Source organism: Balaenoptera physalus (assembly GCF_965194825.1).
Source record: "Balaenoptera physalus genome assembly, chromosome: 6".
In the NCBI taxonomy this organism is placed as follows: Eukaryota; Metazoa; Chordata; class Mammalia; order Artiodactyla; family Balaenopteridae; genus Balaenoptera; species Balaenoptera physalus.
This window is the reverse complement of record NC_138885.1, coordinates 39,535,219-39,552,538: the sequence shown is the minus strand read 5'-3', so window position 1 is coordinate 39,552,538 and position 17,320 is coordinate 39,535,219. Positions and strand designations below refer to the sequence as shown.

Below are 17,320 nucleotides of genomic sequence, written 5' to 3'. Positions count from 1 at the left end.
CCTAGATCCTGGGAATATGTTGTAAACTTGTAACAGATGGTGATGAAGCTTCACATATCTATACAATGTATGTTTTTGAGATTCTGCACCTACTGTATGTACCTTTCAGGGAAAATGACCTTGAATGAATAAAGTCATAGTCTGAAGGAAAAACACCCCACAGATAGACTAGCATAGAAATGATGACTCAGATGGGTTTTGTTTTGTTCCCCTCAGTAAGATGAAATAATTTCAAATGAAAAACAGAATGTTGAAATATAGGAATCAAAGGTCATCTTAACACTGGAGGTGTGTCTGTTAATTGTTCCAGGAAAACCAGTTAGGCATATTCTGTGCTGAACAGATACACGTGGAAGATGGAATATCACCATGTGCAAGTAGAAACGCTGTTTGCTTCACTTGGGTAATGTTGGGGGCTTACCAAAATATGTTCTGGCACAAAATCTACCAGCATGAATGTTACGAGGGTTCTAACACTGTGAGTGCTGATATTTTATGAATGTTTTATCACTGGCGAGAAAACAAGAAGTTTGCAATTGAATCAACAACATGTCAGACAGAAAAAAATATTAAAAAAAGAACATTAGTGGGAATTATTGATGTCCCTACTGTGAAAACAAACTTAAGTTAATAAGAAACTTGATCCTCTTAACTGATTAACAAAAGTCAAGTTTTAATTGCATAGCCTGTCAGTGCTGTTAACTTGAGCACTGGTTGTGTAGAGGGTACAGTATTGGGGGAAACTGCTGTATATTCAGTTACCCACCTCTTTTTTCGACAGCTTCAATGCACTGCTTTACAAACCGCGGAACTGTGGAATTTTCACGTTCACACACTGTGTGCAGATGAGAGCCAAAAATTTGATCTGCAAAAGAAACAAAGATGAGCTTCATTAAAATCCAAGCTTGCGTTGTTCTTTAATTTGATTCTGTTTCCATATCCACTGAATGATGAAATCTGCATCTTGCATAGGAATCGATTTTTTGCTTTAATTCCAAAGTGTCTATTGCAGACATACAAAGACCATAACTCCCTTCCCTATGGAACAGGACTCTGGCCCCAGAGAAAGAAAACTAACACTCTGCCATCGATTAGGCAGGGATGACTGAGTAATTTATAGTCTCTCTGGGCTTAACTTTGTTGTCTATAAAATAATGACAAGGAATTAAGAAAACTTCTACAAAATAATTAATCTTAGCGAATTGGTGTCTTAGTGTTTGAGAACAAATTTGTCAATGGTTATCAAAATTATGATGTTGTTAGTACATGTAGAAGATTCACCTTGTGGCTCAATGATATTCGAAGAAAGGAAGTTCCCGGAGACTTACTTTGAAGTGAATTTCTTCACATCTCTCCTGCCTTGAATGCCCTTCCTCTTCTCTAATCTAAGTATCCCCTTTCTTTTAGGGCTCAGCTCAGATAGCTCTTTCTCCATAAACTCTATCCTTCCTATCTCAGCTTTATGTCTCCTGTAACATAGGTCCTTTGGAATACCAGTTCTTCAGGATGTTAATAGGCGATTTGGGGGAAAAAGCCTGTAATCAAAATGGTTTAGCCACATTGGGTTAAACAAAGTTAAACAGGTTTCTTTCATGTGTACTTATTTTTAGAGCCTGTGTTATGCCAGTGTGCACTGGGAATCTCCAGGCGGGGCTGGAGGATGCATTATTTCCCAAACTTATTTGAGTAAGATCCTTTTATTTCAAAGGGCATCTCTCCAGACTAATGCTTCCCAGAACACACTTTGTGAAATTCTAGCCTAGCCCTCTCATTTGGAACATGATTTATGCTACCTTGCATTGTGTATTTACACTTATAATATATGGAATGTATTTTCTCAAAGCAGATTCTGAGTGCTGCATTGCTTATACGTTCTTACGGTCACCAGTGCCTAGCACAAATTTGGGCCCATGGTATTCACGCAAAGATTTTTTAAAACTGTGTTAAAATATATATAACATAAAAGTGTCCATTTTAACCACTTTTATGTGTACAGTTTAGTGGCATTAAGTACATGTGCATTGGTGTGCAACCATCACCACCATCCATTTCCAGAACCTTTTTAACAGCATAGATGTTGATTACTGATAATGAAACAAATATTTAGTAGGTTCAAGGGCTTCCCCTCTCGCACAGAATGAAATCCAATTCCCTAACATCACTACCAAGGCAGTAAACGACCTGACCTTCCACCAATTAACTGATTTCATTTGCTTCCTCTCCACTCTCTCCTGCTCATCACTTGCCTGCCACCACTCTGTCCACATTGCTGATTCATGTTCTGCCTCAGGGACATTGCACTTATTATTTCCTCTGCATGGAGCTCTATTGTCCTAGCTCTCTGATCAAAGGTCACCTTCTTATTGTAGCCTTTCCTATCCACCTTTAAATAAAACCTGGCAACCACTGCCAATAGAACTCTCCATGCTGCCCCATATTACTTTTCTTAGAGCACTTTTCTCCACCTGACATATTAGATTGATATGTTTACTGGTTAGTTGCTTCCCTTGCTTAGAATGCAAAACCCAGGAGAGTAAGGACTATTCCTATTTCCTTTATTACTGGATCCCCAGTAACTCGACAACGTTTGGCATACATTAGAAGTTCAATAAATATTTATTGAATTATTGACAGTAAGACAGCATCTTAATCATCAGTGGAGGTCTTCAATGCATTTAAAACATATTTTTAGCAGAAGTGGTGAGAAAAATATAAAATGCAGCATAACAGAATGCTAAACGATGTATTATTACAAAGGGGTCGTCAACATGGACTGTGGTGAGACTTCCAGAAAGTCACGGTTTTCATCCATTTCTCAGAAAAGGCGATGGCTTGAATTGAGAACTTAGCAGAGAGGGAAAGAATTAAGGCGAAAGCACCAATAATAATGTACTTCAATATGGAAATGTCCATTTTTTGCAAGAGAGAGAAAGAAGATAAGCTCAAAACACAGCAACATAGTGTAGAGAAGTGGGAAATAATCATAGGTATTTGCTTTGAATAGCTGGTCAAGTAACAAAGATTTGTCCAAAAACAGTGAGTCACCACTATAAGAAAGGATAAATAAAACATTACTTAAGAAAAATAATCCAAAACTTCAGATTTGATCATTTAATTTGGCCAGAGGTTATAGTCAGGAGGAATTGTTATAGAGTAGAAAATCCCTTAATAGTAATCATAATTCAAATGAATTTCACAAATATTTATTGAGTATCTTCTATACTTGTAGTGATGAAGTAGGCATATTAGGTTGTGAAAAAGATATCAAGAAGTCATAATACTGTAGGGCTGAAAGAAATATTCAAATAATATAAAAAATAGACTATAACAGGTATCATAAAAGGTACTCAGTGCTAAGGAAGATGTTCTATAGCATCGGGTTTTTTGAGTCATGTAGTGCAGATGCGGTGTTTGGTGGGGGCAGAGTGGAGGGAAGTTTATGAGATGGAGATCATTCAAAAAAGATAGATTCCTGAATGGAGTGGTGTTAAAATCTGGAGAGAGGTTTCTTTTGTTTGTTTATTTTTTTTTCTTCTGATAGGTAGATACAGGAAGATAAAGATGAAGGCATTCTAGTGTATTTACTGTTTCATTCACTCAGTTATTTACCAAAAAAAAAAAAAAAAATTCTGAGTGCCTGCTCTGCGTCAGGAACTAGGAATGGCACTGGTAACACAATAACCAAGACTCAATTCCTATGCTCTAAAAGTTTCTTGTCTAGTGCGGGCATCATATAAGTAAACAGGTAAGAACATATCGTGAAAAATACTATACCTGGGGAAGCACAGATGCAATGGGAGCATGTGGCAGGGCAATCTGAACAGCCTTGAGTGCACATGGAAGACTTCCCAAAGAAGAAATGAATCCTCGAGGATAAGTAAGACTTAGACTGGAGAGGTAAGAAAGAGGACAAAAAGGGCATTTGGAGAAGATGGAGAAGAGGCAAACAAACACATCAATGATGAGAAGAGTGATGAGAAGAATGTGGTGTGTTGAGGAAAACATTCACTCCTTCTTATTTAGAAAAACCTTGATGTATTAAGCTTTAAAAGGAGATGAAGATTATGTTATGAAAAGTCTTAAATATTAAGTCAGGTAGGCAATTATTTGAGAGTGTGCAAATACCATCGATTTCTTATACACACGCTATTCCCCTACCAACTTCTTTCTTGTTTTTAAAGTCCACTCATAAGACAGACCTGAAAATGTTCTCCATTGACTTCTGCTTCCCCTGTAGCTTTAGTTAGTTTAAATTAGATAGTTCTGGTTGGTAAAATGTAAGGGAACGTGACTTGGGAATCTACAAGAGAAGATTTTTTTTCCCTGATAAACGGAGAGGGGTATATGAAGACATTCTTTCTTTCTTCCTTCCTGCTTTGAACATCACTGTGCAATCATGCAATGCCTGGAGCTACTGCTGCAATCTTGTCACCACGAGGCAAGAAGCTTGCAAACAAAAGCTAAACATGATTATAAAAGAAGGTACAAAAACCTGAGACCTCAACAATACTGTTGAACTTTTAAACCTATCCTAAAACACTTTCTCTAGACTTCCTGTTATATGACTATAAATATAATAATAATTAAATATAATATAAATAATTTTTAACTGGGTATTCTATCACCTGTAACCAAAAGGTTCATAACCAAATGGGGGGCACAGAAAGTGGGGAAGACTGAACACAAAGCGATTTGTTAAGAGGCTAACGTGATTGCTCGGGGAGACCAGAATCAGGATAGGCTTGTGGTAAATTTAATCATCATTGAGAATTCATCTCATCTTCTCTGAATTAGATTCACACATTCACCACCTCTGCCATCTGACTGTGTAGTAAAACTCACTAGAGTGGGCAACATTTATTTTCCTCATTTCACTGCTATAGGGCTTGGCCATATGACTTGCTTTGGACAACGTAGCATGTGTAGAAATGATGTGTCAACTCAAGACTGAGGCCTTCAGACACATTACAGATTTCTACTCGTCTCCTTGCTTCTTCACTGTTGCCAAGACAAAGAGTTTACCTGGGTAGCTGCTGCCCCTTCAGTCTGGGCTCCAGAGTAAATACATATAGCACAGAACTGAGGTCAACCCTCAGTGAGGAGACAAATCCAGCCAGACCTACAACTTAAAGCAGAGCTGTCCATTCAAGCCTGCCCTAGACTATCTGATCCACAGACACATGAAAAAGAAGTGCTTTTTGTAGTTTGCCACTGAGATTCTATGTTTGTTTGTTAGGCAGCCATAGCTTACTGATAAAGATGATAATAGGAGTCTGGATTTTTGGTGATCTAAGCTATGCTGTGAGAATGAAGACAAAGAGAGTTGACAGGACATGGAAACCAAAACTGGGGAGCAAATAAATAGAGAAAAAAAATCTAAATTTGGTTAGAACGTGGAAATATGCATTCGTTTAGAGTCAATCCTAAGGAGGAGTCTCAAGGGAAATTTCTCTCACCTTAAAATTTAAACTCATTATGTTTTATGTTATATTATGGCATTCCTTATTATGTATTCTCTCCAGATCAATTCAATTCTATTTAATTCAATTCAGCAAATATTTCATAAGCACCTACCATATGCAGGGTATCGTAAAGAATGCAAAGATTGACACTCATCCATAGCTATCTATTCCATGCCCACTGTAGCCCAGACAGTGTGCTCCATCCTAAAGATGCAATGATCCATGAAGCATGATCTCCTACGGTGTAGGGGGAAGAACAGCTCTCAAAACCAGTCATAATATGATGTGATTAGTGCTATCGCAAGGGCGCTCAATAATAAATAGCAAAGATATATTTAGCCAGGCAAGGGTCAAAGTACTTTAAATATTTTAACTTATTTAATCTTTATAACAATCCTTAACACTTTGGTGGTAGATACTATTACCATCCTGATTTTACAGGAGAGGAAACTGAGGCACAAAGATATTGAGTCGTTTGTCCATAGTTACAAAACATCAGGCTCTGGAGAAAAAAAAAGATAAGGACCTGAACTAAGACAATGGAGAGATGGGGTGATTCACTGGGATTTGTAAACTGGATGCAGGAGGTGAGCCAACCCACCAGGCAAAGAGGACTTTTCAGGTGTTTTGCTTGGTTGAAGGAGACTAAGATGCTGGAAACTGAGGGTTTGGAGAAGAAAAGAGAGATTGATATTTAGAAGTTAGGATAGCATTTCAGACACAGCAGAACATTGATGGGATATCAAGGTGAAATTCAGAGACTATTGCTGATCATAAGGAAAATGGCTTTCATAGAATGAAACTGAGAAGAAGATGTTTGTGGTAAAGATTTGAAGAGAAGGTAAGAAGTAGAGATAGCAAATAGACTCCCTTTTTTAGAAGTTTAGTGGTGGGAATTCACTAATTATAAGGAAAGACGGGACTTGGGGAAAGATTTTCATTTGGGGTGGATAGGAGAGAATTTCAATTGCAGAGTGTTTCTGGTTGCCAGAATGCTCTAGAGGGGGTGAGGTGCCCTCTTGGCTGTTTTCGGTTGTTATAATGCCTGGGGTGGGGGAGGTGTGCTACTGCCACTTACTGGGTGGTCCGGGTAAGTGCAGGCAATCCCTCACTGGGAGAGAAAACAATCCCTCCCTGATTGCCAATAACGCCCTGGTGAAAAAAGAGCTTAGATATATTGAACTTCATTAGATAGAAGGGAGACGTTTGCTTTCACTAGTTACCAGAAAGGTCAAAAAATTCCATCTCACTTATATCCTGTCTTTAAAGTGACTGTACTTACCCAAGAAGGTATGGCTCTGTAGTAGAAGGACCTAGCCTTCCAGGTAAACCTGACTGAATCAAAGGTTGTCATGTGGCCCAAGCTGGGTCAATGCAATTCGCCCTGCAAAAGTTTTAGAATTGGGACACTATAGACTGAGGTGGTATCAGAGATACCACCTGCTCCAGGGATTTGAATTGAAAGGCTGTCTAGATTTAGACACTGCAGGGCAAAGGCAGCCATTTGGGGGAGATGGTGATGTGCAATGAATGAGTGTTACTGAAGCTAATATGCAGAGAGAGAGGTGAATGAAACAGACAGGCCTCAACTGCTCACTTCCTGATGCCTAGGCACCATAAATGGTTGCCATGGGGTGCATTAGAAATTAGAGGGAATTTCAGTGTAATGCAACTAGACAAATTTGGCTAGCACATGGATATAGCATTGTCCACAAGGTTTCAAAGAGGGCTTACAATCACAACAGAAAGGACCAGCCTTGGGAAAATAACTAAATGAGACCCCCTGTTACAGATGACGCTGGTTAGGAAGAGTAGGTTGTATGTCTGCTGGTTTTGCTGGCCCTGGAACTATTCTTCTATCCTCCGGTAAGAGTACCCTGGTTCTCCTTTGGGGAGGATACTGTCTCATTCTGCTGCCATTTGTTCTGAGTAGTGCTGACCTCACCAGCTCCAGCTCCAGGGATGAACATGCCTTTCCTCCCCCGGCCGCAGTAATCGGTTCAGACATGAACACATGACCCAGTTGGATCTGGGCAAGCAAATCCTGAGGCTTCTTTTTTTTTTTTTTAGTGCTACTGGGAAAGAGGAGCCCTCTTGCTATAGGAGTTGGTAAACTATGAGGATATGAGTCTAAGCTTCTAGAAGTTATATTGCCAGCTTCTGGGAAAACATACTGGAGAATTAAGCCAACAGAGTGGAAAACAGCTGAGGGATGGAGGAGATAAACATTCGATAGCATTTTGTGCCCAGCAGTCCAGTCATGCCTGAAGCTATCCTTGTCCCTTGGACTTTTCAGTTAAGTAGTCCAATAAATTCCATTCCTACGTTTGCAGTTTGAATAAGTTTCTATCAATTACAACTAAAATACAACTTGACTACAACATTAGCCTTCAACATTACATGGTGAATTACATAACGTGGAGGAGATGGTGTTACACATGAAACGACTTTGCAAAGTCAAAAGTGCTATCCAAAGGAAGTAAATCATAGAGATTTAGCTTAGACATCATTGTCCAATTTAAGGGCTGTTGTAGGACTGCCACCCATCTGTAACTCTGGTACAGTCCAGAGTTTGATACACCAAGGAAGACCATTAAATTACAGGAATGTGTTTGAACCACAGAACCTTCTATCTTAAAACCGTGTAAAGAAAGGGGGAGGGAGAGAGAAGGTGTTTTGTTTTCTCGGCAAGCATTGATGACCTAGCTTTTGCCCCCTAAACATCCATGCTTGCTATGCTGGCACAACATTAAGGATTATTTCTGCTTTTCCCCTCCTTATGGTATTCCAAAAAAGGGAGCAGTCCCAGAACCCTGAGCTCCCGGCTCCCCATCTATAGTCCCATCTGTGGGCTCACTGGTAATCCTTTATTCCTCTCTTAACAACTTTTTGTATTTAGAAAACACCTCTTGCTAGGGGTGCCAATATTTTCAGAATGCTCTGCACATGCCTATGGCCTTGGCTGGTGTGATCATTACATCTTTGTTCTCCTGCTTCAGCGCTTGTACCAGGGGTGGCAGGCAACACATTGGTTGGAGAAAATCCATTTTCTGTAATTTTTCTTTGAAAGCATCTTTTGGTGAGAAAAACAAATAGACCTTCCACATGACTGCACTTACAAATCATGTTGTTTACATAATGAATTAGAGTTTAACTAGGGAATGGTGGTTTTTAATCTTTAAGCTCTCAAACTTTTGACCGATTTAGTTAGTTCATCAGCATAACCAGGTTAAGCCTCCCAGATTACAAATTAGCTTCATTCTCCCTCATCTCTGCTATATATTTTTTGACAAATTATGAAGAGAACACCCAGTAATGGGATCTTTGTCAGTTAGATTCCAAATGAATCAAAACTATGAGGAAAACTACTCAATAGAGGCAGTTAAATGTTCAAATAATGTGACGGTGTTATCATCATTTACGCAGGGAGACAATCTCCACAGGCTTTTCAAAATGATGTTATTCTGCTTTCAGGACAGAGGCCCATTGCGGCCACTCTAGTGAATTTTAAAGAAGAAAAACAAAGCACCTAGAACTACATACATGAAGAAATAAAGAGGGGAAGAGAAAACAACAACAAAAAACTGAACTGTTCGGACATACACACACATATTGGATAATTATTTTGGTAATGAGGCATATTCATCAAGGATTTTGGCTACAATAGAAAAAAATCCACTGTGGCTATCTTAAGCAAAGGAAAATTTATTCAAATGATGTTGAAGGATGGGGGTAGGAGGAAACTCGAAGAATTTATTGAGAACTAAATGTAATTTATAACTGAATCACTTTGCTGTACACCTGAAACGAACACAACACTGTTAAATCAACTATACTCCAAAATAAAATAAAAACTAAAAAAAAGTTAAAGTAATTTATTAATTCCTCAAAGAAATTACTGGAGGCGAGGGACCAGTCTTGGAGATGTTTAATCCAAGGTTCTCAGGAGGTCCACGAAATTAGAAAAAGGAAACACAGCAGCTGCCTTGTAACTCTGAGAGCTGGGTCAGGATGCTGTATGCATTGTCACCTCCACCACCAGTACTGTCCTAGTGACTTCTGTTCATCAATTACTCGAGATCTGAAGTTCCAATAGACAATGTCCAACGGGTTGAGATTTTGTCTAAAAAATGGGTTGAAATGAGAAAAAATACAGTCCATGTAGCTTCCATAGTAGGTAGCATTCACCTGGAAATTTTCTCCCTTTGGAATGCCACACACATGGGCAGATCATTTCCCAATAGGTTGCTATGAGGGCAGGGCAGTGGAGAGTGGAGGGCTAAAATAATATTCTCAACACAGGTAATTTCAGCTATTTAACTGATTTCATCTTTTGATTTTAAACTCTAAGTGACGTTTGGTTTTCCTTTTGGGAGTAGGTTTCCAGACCAAAACTTTCAGATTGCTTATCAGGGAATCGTATTTCTATTCTTATATTTTCTCCACTTCCATTCTTACATTTTTCTCTTCCTCACCTTTAAAATACTCACTATATGAGCCCCCATCATATAACTTTCCCACAACTTTACTGAATAGTTTTGGAGAAATAGGTGATTTAAGTTAAGAACTAGAGTTTACTGATGGCTTATGGCTTTGAATTAAGATGCGGAAAAATACGTTTAATGCTAAAACACTAGCACTGAACTTTATCTTAAGTGCTTTGGAAGGTACCGCATTGTCTTATGATGCCTCAGGGCTTTGATTAAAAATATCAGCTATTGCTTTTTGTTACATAGATATCAAAAATTGGGCTGGTACTCCGTTGAGTCTCTAATATACACTGAAAGTAAATCTCTCTCATTGCCTTGTTTACTTGTGATTTCTTTTCTCATAAGAGGCAAGTACAGGGAGAAGCTTAATTATTTTAACTTTTAGGTAGTTTGGAATCTAAATAAATAGGAATTTAAAGTATATACACTTCTGTGTATAGTTCCCCCCACATGTTTATTCATATTTTTGGATCTCCTCTACTAACAGACTTTAAAGTCGCTGGTGGAAAATGATAATGTCTACTCTGGAAAGGCTGGCCTGGAGGAAACTGGCTTAGGCTCTAGGGAGAAGATCTTCTCAAACAAGGGTAGGCTGGGGTCCGCAGCTTCCAATAGACGTTGGACCGTTGGCTGCAGGGGTGGGATCCTTTGACAAGATCGGCCCAAAGATGAGTGTCAGAGACAGGCTAGCTGCCATCCAGACAGTATGGTGAGTTCTTCCCCAGTCCTTTCCATGTTTTCTCCTTCTTCCCTTTTCAGGCTTCCAGCCGTCTCCACCTTTCACAATTTCACCCTCAACCCCAAACAATGCTTCTATGAAGTACCTCTTGGCTCCTTGTTTTAAGCTCCTAAACTCATTAAAAATAGATCTCAACTCAATTTTGGTCCAGTTAATGCAACGGACACATTGGTGGGTCCACTAGTCAGGAAGGAATTTGTATCTTAAATGAAGAGTTTATTAACCCAAATGTAACAAGGAGAATAAAATTTTTCTGTATTTGTCTCCCCTAGGCAACACTTTACCCTATTCTTCTCCTTACCTCTGCTTACCCAGGCAGCACAACACATAAGTTACACACATACACACACACACCCTCCCCTATATGTGTGTGCACAGAATCACAACACTATAGAGAATGGTTTGACCAAGTGAATGTTACTGCATTTTTGTATTCATCCATTCAATCTATCCATCCCTGAATATTTTTCAGTGCCTTCAGAGGATAGAATAATGAACAGAACACTCTCTGTCTTCACACAGCCTGTGTGTAAATGGGGGAAACAAACACATAAACACATTAACATGGAATGCAATGTCAGATGGTGATAGGTGCTATGAGAAAATAAAGCATGGCAGGGAGATAGAGAGCAAGAGAGAGGTGTTGTCAGGGCAGACATTTGCTAGACAGTGGCATTGAGCAGAGACCCAAAGAAGTGAAGGCATGAGCCATACCAATACACAGGCAGAGCATTTCATCAGAGGAGTAGCAAACGGGAGTAAGTTGCGTACCTTGGAGGAGCAGCAAGAAGGCCGGTGTAGCTGGAGTGAAATGATAAACAGGAAGTATGGCTGAGGATGAAACTGATAAGGTAGCCTGGGGGACAAAGCAGGTAGGACCCTATAGGTCACAGGAAGGGCAATAGATATTATTTTAAGTATGATTTTATTCTAAGTAATTGGAAATCATTGAGCAGGAAAGTGACTTAAAGTGATTTATGTTTTTAAATGATCTTTCTAGTTGCCATGTGGAGGCTATATGTAAGGGGGTCAGGAAAAGAAGCAGAGAGGCCAGTTAGGGGGCTGGTGAGATAGTCCAGTGAGAGATGATAGTGCTTAGGTAGGGTGGCAACAGTGGAAGTAACTGAGACTGGTTGAATTTAGAATATATTTTTAAGGTGGGATTTGTTGATGAGAGTAGAAGAGACAGAATAGCATGGAGGGTGACCCCAGCTGGCAAAGAGCAGAGGTATTTCCTGAGGTTGAGAACACGTGGAAGCCAGGAAGCCAAGGGTTGCTCTAGGTAAATGTGAGATGTCTACCAAACATCCTAGGAGATGTCAAATAGATGTTTGAACATGCAAGACTAGAGTTTCAAGGGTCTGGAATTTGAAGCTGAAGTACTAAGTTTGGAAGCTTGCAGATGGAATCTGAAGCCACACGGCTGGAATATTTCAGCCCTGGAATATCTGAATAGTGCTCAATAGTCTGTGAAGGAGAAGGAAAAGAAAAGAGAAATCCAAAGACTTAATATAGGAGTAGCCCAACATTGTGAGGCTGGTGGGAGGAGCAGCCTCTACCAAAGAAGCACCCACTGGCACAGGAGTTTCCACAAGAAGGAATGAGAAATTGTAAATAAGCAGCAATTCTAAAACCACTGAAAGATTTCATGTCCTGCTTCCTTTCGTTCCTACCCCCTTTTAGGCAATAACAAAGCAGAGCGAAGTAAGGTGATCTCTGTCTACCACAGATAGTTCACAGTCTCCTTGGAAGGTATTAAAATATTCAACCAATGAAATTATAGTTCGGGGATAAAGGAAAGAGAGGGACTAATTCAGAATGAGGAAGACAGGGATGGATTTATGGAGTTGGTAACTCTGAGCTGGACGACTAAAAATGAATAGAAGTTTACTATATAGAGTAAGCTGGAAAAGAATATTCAAGGTGAAGGAAGCATTACACAGTAGAATAAGATAAATGTAATTTCTTCCTCTTTCCTATAGAAATAGATGTATTTCTATTGCATCCTATTACATTCCCTTCGGGATGCCAAGTGAAATATATACGAATGAGTGAATGAATGAATGAATAAATGAATAAGAGAAGAGAATGTATAAAAGAAAGTGACTTTTATGTAAAGATTGTGCCACGGTCACTTGAGTATGAAAGAAATATATTTCAGTTTAGTTTGCATTGGTGCATTTTGGATGACTGACATGGCCAAATTTTGCTTAGCAAAGACTGATTATTTATATTTTGGGTTGACAATACTTTCTGTTTTTCCTTTGCCTGTCCTCATTTTATTAGAATTACACAGGGGTCTACAAAAGGAAAAGGGAATAAAATTCAAAGATGTCAAACTTTGCTACCTTAACCCTATTTGTGTACATTTTATGTTTTTAAAACAGAGAACTGTCCATGGAATTCAACTGCTCAAGCATACAACTTACTGCAATTATTCTGAAGTTAAAACTTTTATAGGTTAGGTTGTCTACTTACTTTACTTAGTAGGAGCTTCACTGCAGTTAAAATTACTGTGAAATCAGTTCTTTTATTTCTGTTTGAGTGATGAGACTAAGACGAAAACCTGATACATACAATTTATTCAGATATTTGATTGAATTAATTCTAAATGATTTAATAAAATTACCTTTTTAGCTCAAACAAATATGGACTAAAGTTGGAAATGTCATTCAGTGATCGATAAAAGTTGAAAGTTTCTTCTAGGGTGGAGAAGGTGTGGAAATTTTGACTCACTCTGGATTTAAGTAAAATCTAGGAAAGAACAATGTACTTTTCCTAATATCAGCATAGATTTGTTAGAATCCCAGGTGGTAAGACTTCAATTTATTTGCATGAATGCATAGTTCAATAAGAAAAGATTCAAATTTAGTTGGAGTAAAACTGCTAAATGATTTCAAGTATTACATGTAATATATTAATATAACGGGTTTGAATATCTATAATGGAGTCTTTCATTTGGGTCTTAAGGGTGTTCTCACAGCCACTAATGCTGAGTGCTAGGTACATGCTGAAGCACCTAAGAGGAAAGCACTTTAGGTTAAAAGCACTTTCTCTTCTCAGCCTCGGGTTAAAAGCTATTTCAGGATTCTGTTAAAGGGCATTCTTTGGTCCTCAGCTTCAGCTTAAAAGCTGCTTTGATGAAAAGTGCTTTGAGGCAGGTAAAGGATTTTATAATAAACCATATTAAGAGCTGGGGAATCGTGCGGTTCTGTGGAAGTGTTGGCTAGCTCCATGGAGGTGTGGTGTATACTCTGCGCAGGTTTGCCTGTTCCCTGTGGTCCACTGATTATTTTATGCAAAGAAACTGAAAAACATTTCCAGGAATATAACTGGAGAGAAGGGGTTATGAGCCCAAATTTAGTAGTCCATGATGCTCACATTTCCGAAAACATTTTGTCTCTTTTGGGTTTCCAGTCAAACACGGTGTGTATTTCTTTTTCAGCCCTTACTGTAGAAAGCGACTATGCAACAACATTTCTAAAACACCGTATCCTGTCCTGAAGCTGTCCACAGAATTGAATAAATAGATATCTCCCTGGGAGATGCACTTTGCATATTGCACATGAAAATGCAATATCAGTTTATTTCATACTCTTTATTTATATTACTTTCCCTGCTAACAGGGCCTCCCACGGGGGGATGGGCACACTTAAAGATAAAATGGAGTACCTCAGTTGGGTCTGCCTACTGAATTGGCAGAATGATGGTCACCACCCAGATGTCTAATTGCAGGTATTGATATTCGTTGGTGAAAACACAGTGACTTGAGAGGAATTTTGAGCTTGTGGAGGCCAATGGGAATTCTGAGAGATGGCAAAATGGTTCATGTAATCCAGCTGAGTCCCAGGGAGTAGATCTGAGTTCTGTTGAGGAAAGGGCCTCAGACAGAATGGAAAGAAGCTGTTTTCTCACTTTGTGAGATTCAATGCCTAAGCGCTATTGCTTCAGGACCTAAAATACCAAGTGAAACATGCAGGTGGCTGGGGAGAAGAGCATTCTTCCTGTTTGCTCTGGAGACAGAGTGAACCCAGAAATGCAGTGGAACCAGAGGAATCAAAGCACTGGATGACACCCAGAAGTTTTTGTAGGTTTGGAAACTCCTGGACTGTACCTAGGCAGTAAAGCAGGCATCGACTGGAAGATGCTGGCTGCCTGTGGCCTGGTGAGGTGCCTTCCTTGGCCAGTTTGTAGGCAATGGGGTATCAAAGAAGAAGAATCAAAGGAGAAGAACATGAGGAGAGCAGTTCTCCTCAGATGTGATACATTCCAGGTGCTCCCAGAAATAGCTAGGGAGAGCTTGGAAACAGAGAAAGGCTGAATTGTTATGATTATACAGGTGGGAGTCACGACTTGTGATAATTGTGCCTTAATGTCGGTGTTACTTCATTCATATTCACAGGCTGCTGGGGCATGGCCCATTGAGGTTATATAGGAATTAAGTAAAATTAATTCCATAATCTAGCTTTCTAATACAATCAGCCCTCCACATATGCAGGGATGCAGAAATGGCAAATACAGAGGAATGACTGTACTATGGAATTTTATATACTGGACTTGAGCATCCTCAAACTTTCTATCTGCTGGGGTCCTGGCACCAATCCTTTGTGGATAGTAAGGGACAACAATATATATTTCCACTGGTCTTTTAAAATGGAGCCAAGTTGGCAGGGTATGGACATGAATTTTTTTTTTTTGATATAGAATACTTCTTCCTAGGCAGTGTCTAATTTTGAAGGAAGGAATCTCGCATTATACATCTTCATGGGCCTAGTATCCAGCCCATCACTTACCACATGGTGGGTCCTCAATAAATGTTCATCAAATAAATAAAAATATATAATGGGTACTGAGTGAATAATAAAATTGCTTATAAAATAAAGTACAAGCTCCTTAGCCTGGCACTATGCAAAACACCTGCCACAACGACTTCTCATCAAACCCTCTACATTTCATCCAAGCCACCATTTCCCATGCTTTCCTACAATTGGGCACCTTGGATGTCTTACCCATTTCCTCACATATCCAAATGCTCTAAGTCAAGACTCAGTTTAAAGGCTATAGAATAAAATAAATATTAATCTTACCCACACTTTTTCCACTTGTAATTTTCCCAAATCTATAACCGAATGCCCCTTGAAGCATTTGACGTTTGATATACTATGCCGTATTTGTTGTACATTTTCCCCCCTCACTCACTTCTTGGGGGATTCTGCTTTATGTAACTTTGTATCCTCTTAGAACATAGTGATTTACAGAATATGTATGAGTAGGCAATATGAAAAACCATCAAAGCATAAAGAAATGCAAGCACAGTTCTTTATTCTCGTCATTGGATATCGCATGCAATGTTACAAGCACAGCGTGAGGCACACAGAATGCTCAACGTGTTGGCTTTTTTAATGCAATGTCACAAAAATCTCACCATATTTTATCTGGTTTGCAATTTTCAGAATACCTACTCTGCATTCAGGACAAGGTGCACTTGCAATATGCAATGCGATAGTAAGAGTAGAATTAGGAGTATAAGAAGGGATAGTTATTGCTTGCTACGCTGATAGTTCTTTATAAAGTATCAACATTCTTAAGAGGCATTATCTGGAAAGTGTTAAGACAGAAAATTTCATTACCTTGCCCTAATTCACAAAAAATAAGTAGCAGAGCCAAGACTAGACTTCAAATCTACTTCAAAATTCAGCCATCTTTAGGGCTTAATGACTGCAATACATTGTTTCCCTGAGTAAAGTAGAATACATATAGCTCTTTCAAATAGCACAGGGAGAGTTTGTCACTACTCTCTCATCACTTCACACCACATGTCCCCAGACCCAATAGGGAAAATAGTCTTTCATATATTTCATTATTTCAAGTGTTCTTTATATACTTAAATAGCACACAAAACTAAGTACAGTTTTGTATTCAAGTATCTCTTTTTCCCAAGAATGCACGGCATTGCTGCGTTTCTTGGTAGATATTCTTGGAGTCTAGGATTCTAGGCTCGTGATAATGGAGCCAACAGCCTGGGACCCTTGTCCAGCAGAGGCTGCCTCAACCACTTCTAGCCTCCAGATGGCGTGGCAAATGGATTAGCACAGACTCCTTCTAGCAGATCTCAGTTGAGTGTCTGCCATTTAGCTCAGTAGGTGAAACTGAAGCTCAACACACATACCCATGGCAGCTTCTGAGAATCTTAGAGAACTGCATCTGGGAGACAGAAGCCTCCTCTGGGCTTTTGGTAGTGCTCATACTATAATAACTGATTGTAGGAACAAATGGCTTTGGATTATCACATGGAAGTGTTTTCCACTAGAACTTTACGCAAAAGTACTTACTGCCTTCTCCAGAATTCCTCAGATTAGATGTCCCATCTCCCTAACTTTCTCCAATGTGCTATTTATTCTCTACCTTCTTTCTGGTCCTGTACCAGGGTTGTGGTCTTTGTTTCTCCCACTGTCTACCTCCTGCTCATCGGTCCCCTCTGAGGCCACAGTTCCCTGGCCAGGGTTTCTGCTTCCCATTCTGTCCTCCACGATGCAGCGTGAGACAGGCGTATATCTACTAATGTAGTGCCCTGGTATGTGGCACCGTATGGTCACATTTGGAAAGCTTATATTCCTACATTGCATAGC

At 39.4% G+C, this 17,320-nt stretch overlaps 1 protein-coding gene across 3 annotated transcripts in view; it reads right to left on the bottom strand.

Annotated features, from left to right (window-relative positions):
• ARHGAP15 (Rho GTPase activating protein 15) overlaps positions 1-17,320 on the bottom strand; it is a 618,973-nt gene that overhangs the window by 224,787 nt on the left and 376,866 nt on the right. For all 3 annotated transcript variants that reach the window (XM_082465102.1, XM_082465104.1, XM_082465103.1), the window contains one exon: positions 767-865. In XM_082465102.1, the coding sequence (XP_082321228.1) occupies positions 767-865 (99 nt within the window). The remainder of the gene's footprint in view (positions 1-766; positions 866-17,320) is intronic.